Here is a 14479-nt window from a genome sequence, read left to right on the forward strand (position 1 = left end):
GAGCGAGATTTCCTGGCTGTAATGAGTTTTTAATGGGGCTGTTTAATTGGAAGATTCTGCCTCTTCAGCTAATTACATTTCCTGGCAGGTAAAATCTAAGGTGGGACAAATAAGCTCCTAATCGTACACGATTTATTGCTGTTAGGTCGACTGCTGAATGGCAGAGCTCTCAGCTAATGGAAAGGGTAGTCTGACAGGGCAGTATAAAAGATAAGCTTATGTTTACATTACAGTGATATTATTATTATTATTATTATTATTATTATTATTATTATATTTGCTTGATTGAGTATATAATGTTGTCTATATCATAGAGTAGTGTAATTGTATTAAAAATGGACACTGATAAAGATAAGGATAAAAATACACCAACTGATGTCTTTACGCTATGTATGCTGTATTACTATCGCAGTGTCGGAAATCGTGCAAGTGAACATTCCCATTTTACCTGGATTTTACCTTTAATCTGGACATTCCAGACTAATGTTGCATTGCATAAATAACATAAATGTGGAATGCATCTTCTTCTACATAGGAAGTGCCTTCATGTCTGGAGATTCTTGTGAAATAAAATGTAAAATATATATATATATATGACGTGTAAGGAATAAAGCATGATGGGGCATTCCATCCATCCATCTTCTATACCGCTTATCCTCTTCAGGGTCACGGGGAACCTGGAGCCTATCCCAGGGAGCATGGGGCACAAGGCGGGGTACACCCTGGACAGGGTGCCAGTCCATCGCAGGACCCGATCACATACACATTCACACACCCATTCATACACTACGGACACTTTGGACACGCCAATCAGCCTACCATGCATGTCTTTGGATTGGGGGAGGAAACCGGAGTACCCGGAGGAAACCCCCGCAGCACGGGGAGAACATGCAAACTCCGCACACACAGAGTCACGGTGGGAACCGAACCCCCGACCCTGGAGGTGTTGATGGGGCATTCCGTTGTAGGAAAATAATCAATGATCGAGTGATGTAATAAAAGCAGGGTATACCAAGAAATACCGCTTTTTGTTTTCTGACACTGATCCTGAAAGCTTGAGTATCAGCTGATGTTGATACCCATGTAATATTTTTTATTTCTATTTAAAAAAAAAAAAAAAGTGAAACACTTAAAAGATACTGGAAATAATACTTAATACAAAAAGACGACTTAAGCAAAACAGCAGCTTTTACAAAAACAACAACAACAAAAAAAACAATTGTATTGCAAATACAGGGTTCCAGAAAGTCTTCATACATAGGGGAAATGAACGCTTTTTTCCAAAAAGTTTCATACTCAGTTTATATTATATCTATAGATTCAGATAGCCTTTAAGAATGACAAAAGAAGAACGTATTGAAATCATTCTCACGGCTGGGTGCGATGGACTTTAACAGGAAACATGGCGAGCACATCACACACGACACTGTCGCCAAACTTATTAACAAAATTCCTAAAGACCTGAACGTGTTGCGGACCGACCGAGAAGGAAGTGGAGGTCCACGGACATCTAGTGACGAAGGCACAACCGACGTGGAGCTGGAAAACATAGTCCCCTATGCATGGAGACTTTTGGGACACGCTGTATAATAGATATAATAAAGTATAACGTATAAATGTAATCAAAATCAGTCTTAACAAAAATTTAAATGAAGTTGAATTATATTTGTAAGCATTTCCTGTTTCCAGAAAACCTCAACGTCTTTTCCAAAATCCAATTCCAATCCTTTCCATTTCTTATGGGATAGGATCAGATTTATTTCGTCCTTTCTGCGATATCCAGTCCACCATTTTTTTCCCCCTGGTGTCAAACTGAGACCGATTCTGTGTATCGGGTCAGCGCTATCTCTAGTAATATTGTTACGTGATGCAGCATTTTTGCTTATGTTTACTCTGTATGTATTATCACGTCCTCACTTTGGGATTTTTCATTATAAAGTTATCACAGAGCCGCCATCTGGAGCATCTGTCCTTGAGCCCTGCAACATCTTTACTCAAAGAGCCTCAGAAAGGAGGTGTCGGACACGCGTGCACACACACACACACACACACACACACACACGCAGGCACTTGTGCTTCCCAGGTTGTGTCCATGTCATCATTGACTGGACCATGCTTGCCACACACACACACACACACACACACACACACACACACAGTCACACACAGTCACACACAGCCAATTTAAAGCTGCCACATTTAGCTTTGATTTCTCCGTTAAAGAGCACTGTGTCTGCTTCTGGCGTCAAACCAGAGACAGATAGCAAGATAATGCATGGATGTGAGTGTGTAAGGATGTACCATCAATAAGGGTCAAAGAGTGCAATTAAACTCCGCACTCATTCAAGGGCCTGTCAGTAATGAACAATTCAAGAGCAGATGTGACAGGGTGGCAGACAGCACCCAGACCCCACCAGCCTTTTGCCCTTGACTGTGACTCCCTCCCTTATGCCTCTAAGTGCTATTTTTAAAAAGAAATTTCCGAATTAGAGGTCACACACTGAGAGAGCTCAGACAAGGCAAGCTCTTGAGTGCTATTCTTTGTAAAAGGGCCACCAATTAACACTCATTTTGTGTTCATTTCCACTGAGAGACAGCAGCTCTCATTGTATCCAGCGCATTAGCACGGTAGAGCAATTAGCGCGATGGCCGACACAACATGTTCCTAAATATAGACCACAACTATTACCGCTTCCAGAATTGTTTATTGCGAATCGCTCTCTAAATCCTCCCAAGTTTAGTCTTACTTACAGGGGTCAGTTAAAAAACATGTCAATTTTATTTCAATATTTGTATTTATTTATGTGGCAGATGATCTCATCTTAAATGTGAGGTAAAAATACAGTATCAGTATGGATCTACTCAGTTACAGTGAACCGGTATTTTCAGTACACGCAAAACGCAATTAAGCCCATCCCATTGTGCCTGTTTAATTGTTTAAGTAAGAATAAAACATGACAGTGTGTCTATGATGTGGAGCAACACGCAGGAGTTTTTTTTTTTTTTTTTTTACCAACCTGAAGTTGATCATTTTGCAATAACTGCACATCTCCTTCAGTTCAGCAATTTACCAGTGATTACATCCAGCCATCCATGTTCTGTATATTTACATTCACATTCACATTTACGGCATTTGGCAGACGCGCTTTTCCAGAGAGGTTTACAGAAATGCTTCGAAGTCTCTATCAATTAATAGATCCTGATAGTAGTGCACTAGGTCATGGACTAAGAATACCATCAGTCTAAAAAGTCTGTTCAGGAGGGAATATAGTAACAAAAGCACACATGCATATTTAAAACGTTAAAAAAAATTTAGGCTATATTAAAGTCTATTGTGTGAGGGACATAGACACGCAGCTCTGATTCAACCTAATGTAAGCAAGGTAGATGACCTTGATAATATTCACTTCAGATATATGCAAAGATTATGTATAAATTGTTAGTAAACGTCTATCGTTCTTTGGCACAAGAATACAGGGTGTCCAATAACAATACACAGAAATATAATGACACTTTAAGATGTAACTATGAAATGGGAAACTTTCCAGAACAGTTTCCCCTCTATAGAATGTGTGTGCGGAGTTCGCATGTTCTCCCCGTGCTGCGGGGGTTTCCTCCTGGTACTCCGGTTTCCTCCCCCAGTCCAAAGACATGCATGGTAGGCTGATTGGCGTGTCCAAAGTGTCCGTAGTGTATGAAAGGGTGTGTGAGTGTGTATGTGATTGTGCTCTGAGATGGATTGGTACCCTGTCCAGGGTGTACCCCGCTTTGTGCCCCATGCTCCCTGGGATAGACTCCAGGTTCCCCGTGACCCTGAAAAGGAGTAAGCGGTAGAAAATGGATGGATGGATGGATGGAGAATTTTCACTTTACTGTTATTTACATTGACAGATGCTTTTATCTCAAGCAATAATTACAATGAGAGCGAGGATACAATCCAAGCAGACGGAGGTCCACGGCCTTGCTCAGGACCCTCTGGCAGTCATAAGATTTAAAATGACAAGCTTATGATCACTCGCAGATCACCCACTTTTATGTCAGTGCTTCGCAGCACTGTTATTGCAAAAAGGGATTCACCGTGTACGACGTGAAATAGCTCAAAGAGAAAGTGAAATAAAGAGAAACACAATATTTAAGACAGGTCAAACTTTATATTTCAGCCACCACAAGAACAATTATGCTTTGAAATATATGAAAGTGAACACGTAGTATGCGATGTGGGTTTTTTTTTTTTTTTAAATACCGATTGTGACTTCGGCTAGCACTTTGAGTGTAGATTAATTCACATCATTCAATGCCATATTAAATCAGGACTTTAAGGATGCACTGGAGTGAAAAGAGGATCGATGAGGAGGGCAGACGAAGGTCTGCAGCTAGGCATGTGCGTAGGTGGGTGTTTGTTAGCTCAAGGGGTACTAAATCCTGGGTTTTCGAATTTTTTTTTGCAGCCCTTTAATTGTAAAGAAAAAAATCTACTGACCCCTCAGTACAAATTTTATTATTATTTTCTGAATATAATACAAATATTCCAGTATTAGGAATGTTAACATTATGTAAATATTTACTATAATAGTGTGGCTATTTATGAAAAATCAGGTTTAATTCCCGAACTTTCCACTAACTGAACATTTTTATTAAAAATATTCATTAGATTCGTTATTTATAGGCTATTTGTTTTTGAGTTATTGAGGTTTGGATTAAACCCATTCAATTCAAGTAACCAGTCAAGTAGGCCAATAACGACAGGAACTCAATTATAAATATAATCATTTTGGTAATGGTGTTGTGATTTTCACCACTGTAACAACAACAACAAAAAAGATCGACTCCCTGTGTGGGCTTCCCGGACCGCACGTTGAGAACTATGGTTCTAAATGATAAACCAAGGATGAACCAAAGGGAAGGTGTGCTGTGGCATATGAAACTCTGCTATGTGTGATTAGCAAGAATGGGATGTTGGTACAGCTTGCAATAATAAAACTAAGAGTCATACCTTATACGAAGATAAAAGTTGTGGTTCCACACAGTATTGCGTGAAGGTTATCATGGCTAAGACATAGTTACATTTATGGCATTTGGCAGATGCCCTTATCCAGAGTGACTTACATTTATCTCATTCATGTATCTGCACTGTTGAGGGCCTTGCTCAAGGACCCAACAGTGGCAGCGCTGGGATTTGAATTCATGACCATCCAATCAGTAGTCCAACATTTAACCACTATTAAAATGCCCAGACAGGGACTTGAACTCTGGATCCTCAGATTAAACATGCCTGAGGCTCTACCAACCGAGCTATCCAGGCTCTAGTTGATACTAGGGTGAAATGCAATGATGCAATACTATCTGTATTTATATCTGTATGTGTTCAGTGTTTTAAATATCTGTATCTCTATTCAGATTTTAAGGTTTAAAATATAGGATTAATTGTGCCCTGCGATGGACTGGCACCCTGTCCAGGGTGTACCCCGCCCTGTGCCCGATGTTCCCTGGGATAGGCTCCAGGTTCCCCCACGACCCTGAAGAAGGAGTAAGCGGTAGAAGATGGATGGATGGAAAATATAGAATTATATAAACCCTACCAATATACTCCCAAAAACACTGGATAAAACCCAGATTTGGAAATGCTAGCACTGTTAGCATAGTGTGAATTCTGTCTCCGAGAGTTCCCTCAGCCACGGCTATATCACTCAAGCTCATTATTGGTCGCAACAAATGATGTGCATGGAACTGACTTTTAATCCAACTTTTTAAACCAATGCGACCCTGACCAGGCGGTTACTAAGGATGAATGAATGAACTGAATAGTGCTAGGGACTCCATGTAGGGCTCCGTTTTATAGTTTAGCAAATATAAAGGACTTCACAGCATCCAAGGTGCTATTTTAATCTTACATCCCTCTGTTTTTATTTCACACAGCACCACGGTGGAACAAAAATGATAGGCTGAGAAGGTTGCAAAATGATTCTGCGTCCCCAGTTCAATAGTGGCGGAAACACTGAATAGTCACAGGAAGAAATATGAACTGGAATCTCATGAAGAAGCAAGAATATCTGTCCTGCTTGATTTTTACAACCTGAGATTAGTCTTCTTTTACAGAAAAGATGTTTTTGCTCAAACATTGCTCCTCAGAATGAAATGAAATTAGATAATAATTGTAACCAGTTGCATGCGTTGCGCCGTTTTTCCTCTGTACAATTTTGTGAAAAAAATTAACGAGTTTGTATTTGGAACGCAGCCAACGTTTACAGACGCGTCCTCCGTCTTGCGTGTGTCTGGTATGAAAATATTGATATCCTACAAACTCATTTACTTAATGACCCATAAAATGCATCTGCATTCTGGAGCTATTTGAGGCCTCTATTGAACACCTCCCAGCGGAAACAAGGCAATTATCATGCATTAAAAATGCAGATGCAGTAAGGAGGCTATTAAGGACGTAATCAGTGATTTTATATGGCGAAGGAGAAGAATGATAAAGAGGAAGGGGGATGATGTATGTTGTAGGATTGATGAGAGTGATATGAATGCTTTTAAGGAATTCTATAAGAAAATGACTACATTAGGACAGTTAGGAATATAAAACTGCACTGTCAGCCCACTGCCTCAGGGCAGAAGGATGTGTGTTTAAAATATTAGGGTTTGCTAAATCATATGGGAAAGGTGTAACACGTTGGTGCCTTTTTTTTGGTTCCTGTAACAGATTATTCATTTACTTAAGTTGATTTAAAGTGATGTGATGACATCTCGTTTGGTAAATTCCTCCTGTCCTTGGTTCAGGGAGTACCTAAGAAGTGAGGAAAGGGCTAATTTTCTGACTAACGCCGCTTAACTTTAAATGACGAGTAATGTGTCTTTATCACCGGCCACCGAGCTGATGGTTTCCTTTTCTTTCCAATCCAGCGGTCGCTGCCATCCAACACCTCTTTTGAGTGAGACTTAGCAGCCCAGTTTCTTATTTTCTGGGCAATTTTCTAGTGGTTTTTTCTTTCTTTCTTTTTTTTTTCTTTCTTTCAAATCTCACTACTCCTCTGGAGCAGGCTCTTTCCATAGAAAGATTCAAAGGATTCTCTCAGAACTGGCAGCCAGACTGTTTGGCTGTCATGCAGCTCATCAAGAACCAGCTTCAGTGTTTCAACCTCTGTAGCACAACTGGCTGTGCATTCAGTATTATCAGTTGGCAGTGTGCTTTCAGCAGTGTGCTTTCTCAAGTGCAGACAAGGGTAAAAGGAGAGTGTTTGCATCTTTGTATCCTCAAACAGAAGTACTCAGTGAAGTTCTGGCCTTTCCAAGTCTGGAACCACAGACCACTGGCAATTCTGGTTACATTGATGGTTTAAAAACCTACAATGGTACACGTTCATATAAAAAATGGAGTGGTCATAGTCTTCCTAAATGTTTTGAACAGGGCTCATATATAGTTATAGATAATACCAGAAGACAGACGAGAAAAATCATTTTTAAGCATTTTATTCAGTATTTACACAATCCGATTTGTTTAATACCAGGAATCCATGATGCGCCTCATGCTCATGAACCTCATTCCGCTCATTCCCATCATCTCCCTGAAGCTGCGGTACTCTCCGGGCCTGAAGTACCACATCCTGCCTTTGTAGTGGGGATGCTCGTACATGAGCCAGTGGCCGTCCATGATGTGGCATGAGTGGCATCCGCCTGACCAGTGGTAGCGATCCATGATGGAGTCGCAGTCGTCAGTCACGTCCATCATCTGACCCATGAAGTTCTCCCTCTCGTACATCCTCATTCTGTACGAGCCCCTGTACTGTTTTATGGAAGAGAACCATGTGAGTCAACTTTCATTATTTCAGATTGAGAAATTGCGATGCTAGCAAGTTGATTAGCGTACCATTGGGATCATGCGGCAGGACCTGATCCAGTTGTTGCCCCAGCCCCACATGTTCATGTAGTCGGAGTAGTCGCCCCTTCTGAGGAAATACTGGTTTCCCATGAAGTTGGGGTGATCGTACACCATCCAGCAGCCGCTCTCCACCCTGCACGAGTGGCAGCGGCTCAGGTAGGATGACATATCAGTGCAGTCGCTGCTACACTCATAGGAGCGACCCATGAAGTTCCTGTCCTCGTAGAAGATGATCTGTTTTTTTGGGGTAAATATTTCAGGAATGAGTGAGCTCAAAGCAAGATTATAGATCTGTCATATTGGTGTCACAACTACACTAATCTCCTATAGGATCAGGCCATCTTGTTAGATTTAGAATAAATCTATTTTAATGTTAGAACCCATTCATGGATCGAGACCTTCAACAGATTTGAGTGGAGAGGTCAAACAATGTGATTCTAAAGACCAATATGAAAGGTACAAAGAAGACCAAGTGTACCCTTCCCAGATTAGGGCTTCTGAGCCTCTACCCTGGAGCCTGTGGGTGGTGTTTTCAAGTGAGCATCTGGTGACCAGGCCACTGACATAACCTGGTCAAGCTCAGCCTGAAATGGCACCATGGAGCCATCTTATGGGCTCATCTCCTGCAACGTGACATTTGGGGGTCAGTTACAGTGCCAGTGGGCTTGGCATTGACATGGACTACACCCTGTGATGGAAACTGGCTTTGGGAGCAATATTAGAAACACAGAGGTCTTTTCACATAAGCGATCATCCTGATACTAGATGTTTTTAGTCAACTTTAGAATCAATCATTTTGTCTCAAATAGTAATAGGAAATGATAAATCTTTAATTAAACTCCGGTACTCACCCTGGCCATGGTGATGTCTTTAGTCACGACAGAGGATTTGGTAGCTGGAACAGTTTCCAGTTGGTGAACTGACACTCTGCCATGTTTAACCCCTGAATTTATACTTGCCCAGAACAAAACAACATGCACCTCCTATTGTGAAATGTCCTGAGCAAGCAACAGTGAACAGAGCTTTCGTTACATTTCCATGTGCCTCGGTTCTCTATAAGACTTCACAATGGGACTGACTGTTGAGACAAAGCAGCTGAAATCCATTCTTTTCAGTTTGCATGTCAGTGAAGCAAACTGTACACAATTCATATACTAAGTATATAATAGGCTTGTTAGCTTTATTATTATTAGTTCTATATGTAAATTGCATTGGGGTTTTTTTCATTGAATTTTTTTAATTTGTAGCCACAAGGGACACATTCTGTTTCCTTATTTACATGGTGCCGAGTGCTAGAGGCAGCGTTTCATAATAACTGCACGATACAGTGTTCATATATTCCTGGGCTACCAGATGTTTCTTACAGTACTTAAAAAAGCATTATTATATAATTAAAAAAACAAAACACCTATAATGAATGAACACATTTATATGTATAATTTTGGTGGAATCTATCTATCTATCTATCTATCTATCTATCTATCTATCTATCTATCTATCTATCTGCAGTATCTATCTATCTATCTATCTATCTATCTGCAATATCTATCTATCTAACTATTTATCTATCTATCTATCTGCAGTATCTATCTATCTATCTATCTATCTGCAGTATCTATCTATCTATCTATCTATCTATCTATCTATCTATCTATCTATCTGCAATATCTATCTATCTAACTATTTATCTATCTATCTATCTGCAGTATCTATCTATCTATCTATCTATCTGCAGTATCTATCTATCTATCTATCTATCTATCTATCTATCTATCTATCTATCTGCAATATCTATCTATCTAACTATTTATCTATCTATCTATCTGCAGTATCTATCTATCTATCTATCTATCTATCTATCTGCAGTATCTATCTATCTATCTATCTATCTGCAGTATCTATCTATCTATCTATCTATCTATCTGCAATATCTATCTAACTATTTATCTATCTATCTATCTATCTGCAGTATCTTTCTGTCTGTCTATTTGTCTGTCTATCTATCAAATCTATCTAACTATCTATCTATCTATCTGCAATATCTTTCTATCTAAGTATTTATCTATCTATCTATCTATCTATCTATCTATCTATCTATCTAATCTATCCTTCTAATATCACTTTGGCAATTCATTAATTACTAGCCTATGAATCACATGTTTGATAATGTACTTTTATCTTTCTGCAATGTAAAAGTGTGTTATAATTATTTTGAATATGAGATTGAATGCGAACGGGTCGTTACTGAACACAGCCGCATCCCCAATTATTTACATTTATTCATTTAGCAGTCGCTTTCATCCAAAGCGACTAGTATAAAATGGTATGCGCACTTATGCAACCAGGTTATTGTATAACTTTTGTAATTTTTCCTATTTTCCCTAAAATGTTTCTTATTCTTTTTCCACCTCATTTTCATATATTGTAATTTCACATTGAGGGTGGAAACAGTTTTTAATCTAACATGATTCATCTATGTTTCATCTTTGTTTTTGTTTTTTTTACCTCGCAAAAACCTGCCATTTTAACAGGGGTATGTAGACTTTTTATAGCCACTGTATTCCTCCAGCTCATGAATAAAGAAGTCAGAGACTAACAGTACTGAAAGCTACTTGCAGGAATCTGAATATCTGACTAGCTAGAATGTCGGATAGAATACCGCTGTCATTTTTCTTGAGATTAGCGTTACATTGAAACGCATGAATTAGTCCAGCAAAAGAAATGACTTCAAATTGTGAGATTTAAAAAAAAAAAAAAAAAACAGTTTTATTTACTAATGCACAGCACTATCCAAACGTCTGGATTCACATAAAAAAAAAAAAAATACAATAGAGCACAAAGTCAATCCGCACTAGGCTTGCAATAAAGCGTGTAATAATAAGCAGGTCTTTTCAAATTGACTCGAGGCAAGTAATTAAAGTACAATTTTCATGACTGTAACCAGATAGATTTATTTATTTATTTATTTATTTTTTCCTGAAAGATAAATGGACAATGCCTAATTGTGCAGGAATTGCACACACACACACACACACACACACACACACACACACACACACACACACACACACACAACAAAATCTGCTTAATTATGCAGCATTTGCAATTATAGGAACTTGTTTATTTTTGCGGTATTCTGTTTACATGGACACTTGAATCATGATATAATGAGGTAATGATCGGGGGCCCATTTATTAAAAGAATCATGCCGTGAAGACCGTCTTGACTTTGTCGAGTGTTTAAATGAATACTCACTTCAGTATTTAATGATCATTTTTTGTCCTGCTTTTGGACATTTCCACTTATGGAATGAATTGATGCTTATGCTTTACTTCATCATTACAATCTCACTCACTTCATTCCGTTGATGTTCTATTTGAACATGATATGATCACACTGCAGCACAAGCACCTAGGTATATAACAGACATCGATTTAAGAACAAATACGCGGCTTTAATGGTTTATTTTAGACTCATGTTGATTAGCCCATAGGCTTATGACGTTGACTTGATTCGGTAAAGCAGGGCTTGTGAACCCAGCAGTGTATTTCAGTAGCTTGAGGACTCAAATTTATTTTAGTAGACTTGATCAAAGTATGAAGTTGCTGTCTGTAGTTCGGCAACTTTAGTTTGAACCATTCCAACTTCTAGCAGATCCTCTGTTGCAGCTTGTTGCACCATCATGGATCAAGTTGGGGTTGTTGTTTTTTTCTGCATCCTCAAACGAATCTTTAATAGTCAAGCACTAAATGGTAACTGCTGTCACCACTCATATTACTTATCATAGTATTTTCTTGACCTTTGTAAGCTAGGAATATTATATAGATGGTGTTCCAAGGATGGTACGTAGTCAAATACCCCAGTTCTAGAGGTTTCTAGAGGTGTACTAGAATTATAATAGTGTCATGATAATTAAACAGCCTTCCATCGCTCATCTTCATCCATACAGGAGTTAGCACAAAACATAGACTAGTAAATTCTTTTTTAAAGATTTTATTCAGTATTTGCACATTACAGAAATGGATTTGTTTAATACCAGGAATCCATGATGCGCTTCATGCTCATGAACCTCATTCCGCTCGTTCCCATCATCTCCCTGAAGCTGCGGTACTCTCCGGGCCTGAAGTACCACATCCTGCCCCTGTAGTGGGGCTGCTCGTACATGAGCCAGTGGCCGTCCATGATGTGGCATGAGTGGCATCCGCCTGACCAGTGGTAGCGATCCATGATGGAGTCGCAGTCGTCAGTCACGTCCATCATCTGACCCATGAAGTTCTCCCTCTCGTACATCCTCATTCTGTACGAGCCCCTGTACTGTTTTATGGAAGAGAACCATGTGAGTCATTTTTTAGGGAAAAAAATCTTTGAGTGTATGTTGAGAACTTGTTATGCTAGCATGTAGAAGAGTTGATTAGCGTACCATTGGGATCATGCGGCAGGACCTGATCCAGTTGTTGCCCCAGCCCCACATGTTCATGTAGTCGGAGTAGTCGCCCCTCCTGAGGAAATACTGGTTTCCCATGAAGTTGGGGTGATCGTACACCATCCAGCAGCCGCTCTCCACCCTGCACGAGTGGCAGCGGCTCAGGTAGGATGACATATCAGAGCAGTCGCTGCTACACTCATAGGAGCGACCCATGAAGTTCCTGTCCTCGTAGAAGATGATCTGCTCAGACAGAAAGAATACATTTAACCAACAGGAATTTAGTGAGTTCCGCCAAAGCAAGATTATTATATTTCAATTTCCTAAATTTCACAGACTAAAAAGATAAACAGGGTTTTCCCTCGAGTAAAACCCCAGGGTACAATCATTAATTTTCAAGCTCTGGTGCTCACCCTGGCCATGGTGATGAGTTTGTTGTTAGTCACAGCAGAGGATTTGGTAGTTGGAGCAGTTTGTCCAGCTGGTGAACTGATGCTCTGCCACGTTCAAGCTCTGAATTTATACCTGGCCAGAATAAAAAAAAAGTGCACCTCCTATTGTGAAATGTCCTGAGCAAGCAACAACGCACACGATTTACAGTGGAGGTCTCTGGAGAGCTGAAGAGCTTTTGTGTGAATCAAATATCTAGAAGATTAACTCATGTGTAACGGACACAATGACCTGCTCCGACAGGCGTTCGGATATTTCAAAAATTACTCATAAGACCAATAATAAACAGATTAAAAAAAATTTTTTTTTAAATAAAGAAAATATATAGAATTGTTGATGTAGTGACGTTTTCTTCAAGGAGCCTTTTTGTTGACATTTTTGGAAGGAGTCTTCAGTGTCAGTGCTTTGTAACATTCATAGCTTAAGCTATTCCTTTCATTCTTCCACCATAGGAAAGTCTTCAGGCTCGTGCTTTGCGGTTCAAACGAGAGGAAAAAAAGAGGCTGGTGAAGAAATAAATGTTTAACTGGTAACTGCTTTTCATCAGGTCGCATTACACCACTCCGTCGTTGATTATTCTCCTTTAACACCCTATTTATCTTACTCCTTAAATATATATATTTTTAATGCTACATAAGTAATAACATTACTTACTGATCAGCACTTACTGATACCACAGAAGAAGTATCACGCTTTATTAGTCCTATTATTAATTCAGATATTGAAGGTCTCAAAAAAACACTCTATGAATATTAATAGATGACATTATTCTGTTTTCCTCAGGCGCAAAGTGCACTAAGCCTTCAGGGACTAAAGTTGCCTAATGAAATTATGGTAACTATTTACCATCCGTCTTTCTTACCATTCGTATTATTAAATATGATTGCGTTTGTTGTTTTATTATCGGCGATTAAAAATATCACACTCAGCCTCGATGAAGCTGCATTTCTGGGCATTTACGAGATGATATCACGACAGGTGTCTTGATTTTGATTAAGTTCATTGCAGCGTTTGAGATTTATTGAGATAAAGTGTATTGCAGAGCAAGCTGATGTGCTATATATTGAGTTTTATTACAGAATTAAGGAGGAGCAAACTTAAAAAAGCAAACTGGAGAGCATTTAACGCATTTTATTTCATGCAGGTTCGAGGGTCTGATGGATTTTCTTGGACACCTTTTGTACACGTTACCTGATTATTTTCCTTCTTGCTGCAGTTTTTATTGCCGTTAATTCAATTCAATTTCAATTAAATTTTATTGGTATAGCGCTTTTTACAATAGACATTGTCTCAAAGCAGCTTTACAGAAATATCAACATGGTATACAGATATTAAAAGTGCGAATTTATCCCAACTGAGCAAGCCACTGAGTGGCGATGGTGGCAAGGAAAAACTCCCTAAGATGTTTTAAGAGGAAGAAACCTTGAGAGGAACCCGACTCAGAAGGGAACCCATCCTCATCTGGGTAACAACAGATAGTGTGAAAAAGTTCATTATGGATTAATATGAAGTCTGTATGGCGTTAGGAGCAGCCGTAGTCCCAGCAGTCTGGAATTAAAGAAGATTTGAGCTCCATCCAGAGGCAGAGAGGATCTGGATCTCTAGTATCTCCATAAATTCGTGTGGGGCTCAGCGAAAGGAGAGAGGGAGAAAAAAGATAATTATGACTGCGAAGTAGTAGAACAGAATCTAGTCAGGGTAGGCTTGAGTAAACAAATACGTTTTAAGCT

General features: G+C 39.3%; 3 protein-coding genes across 8 annotated transcripts in view; 1 reads left to right on the forward strand and 2 right to left on the reverse strand.

The window, feature by feature from the left end:
- LOC108280849 (syntaxin-1A) overlaps nucleotides 1-14479 on the forward strand; it is a 105236-nt gene that overhangs the window by 24022 nt on the left and 66735 nt on the right. The gene's annotated exons all lie outside the window — the stretch shown is intronic.
- On the reverse strand, nucleotides 7452-8781 carry LOC108280851 (gamma-crystallin M2). The gene is made up of 3 exons (XM_017496309.3): nucleotides 8728-8781; nucleotides 7865-8110; nucleotides 7452-7780 (listed from the first exon to the last, which is right to left on the reverse strand). Exons 1-3 carry the CDS (start codon nucleotides 8734-8736, stop codon nucleotides 7496-7498), a joined length of 540 nt encoding a protein of 179 aa, XP_017351798.1. The 5' UTR covers nucleotides 8737-8781; the 3' UTR covers nucleotides 7452-7495.
- LOC108280850 (gamma-crystallin M2) lies at nucleotides 11771-12991 on the reverse strand. Its single transcript, XM_017496306.3, has 3 exons — nucleotides 12713-12991; nucleotides 12297-12542; nucleotides 11771-12190 (listed from the first exon to the last, which is right to left on the reverse strand). Exons 1-3 carry the CDS (start codon nucleotides 12719-12721, stop codon nucleotides 11906-11908), a joined length of 540 nt encoding a protein of 179 aa, XP_017351795.1. The 5' UTR covers nucleotides 12722-12991; the 3' UTR covers nucleotides 11771-11905.

The sequence above is a fragment of the Ictalurus punctatus genome, chromosome 20 (assembly GCF_001660625.3).
Source record: "Ictalurus punctatus breed USDA103 chromosome 20, Coco_2.0, whole genome shotgun sequence".
NCBI classification, from domain to species: domain Eukaryota; kingdom Metazoa; phylum Chordata; class Actinopteri; order Siluriformes; family Ictaluridae; genus Ictalurus; species Ictalurus punctatus.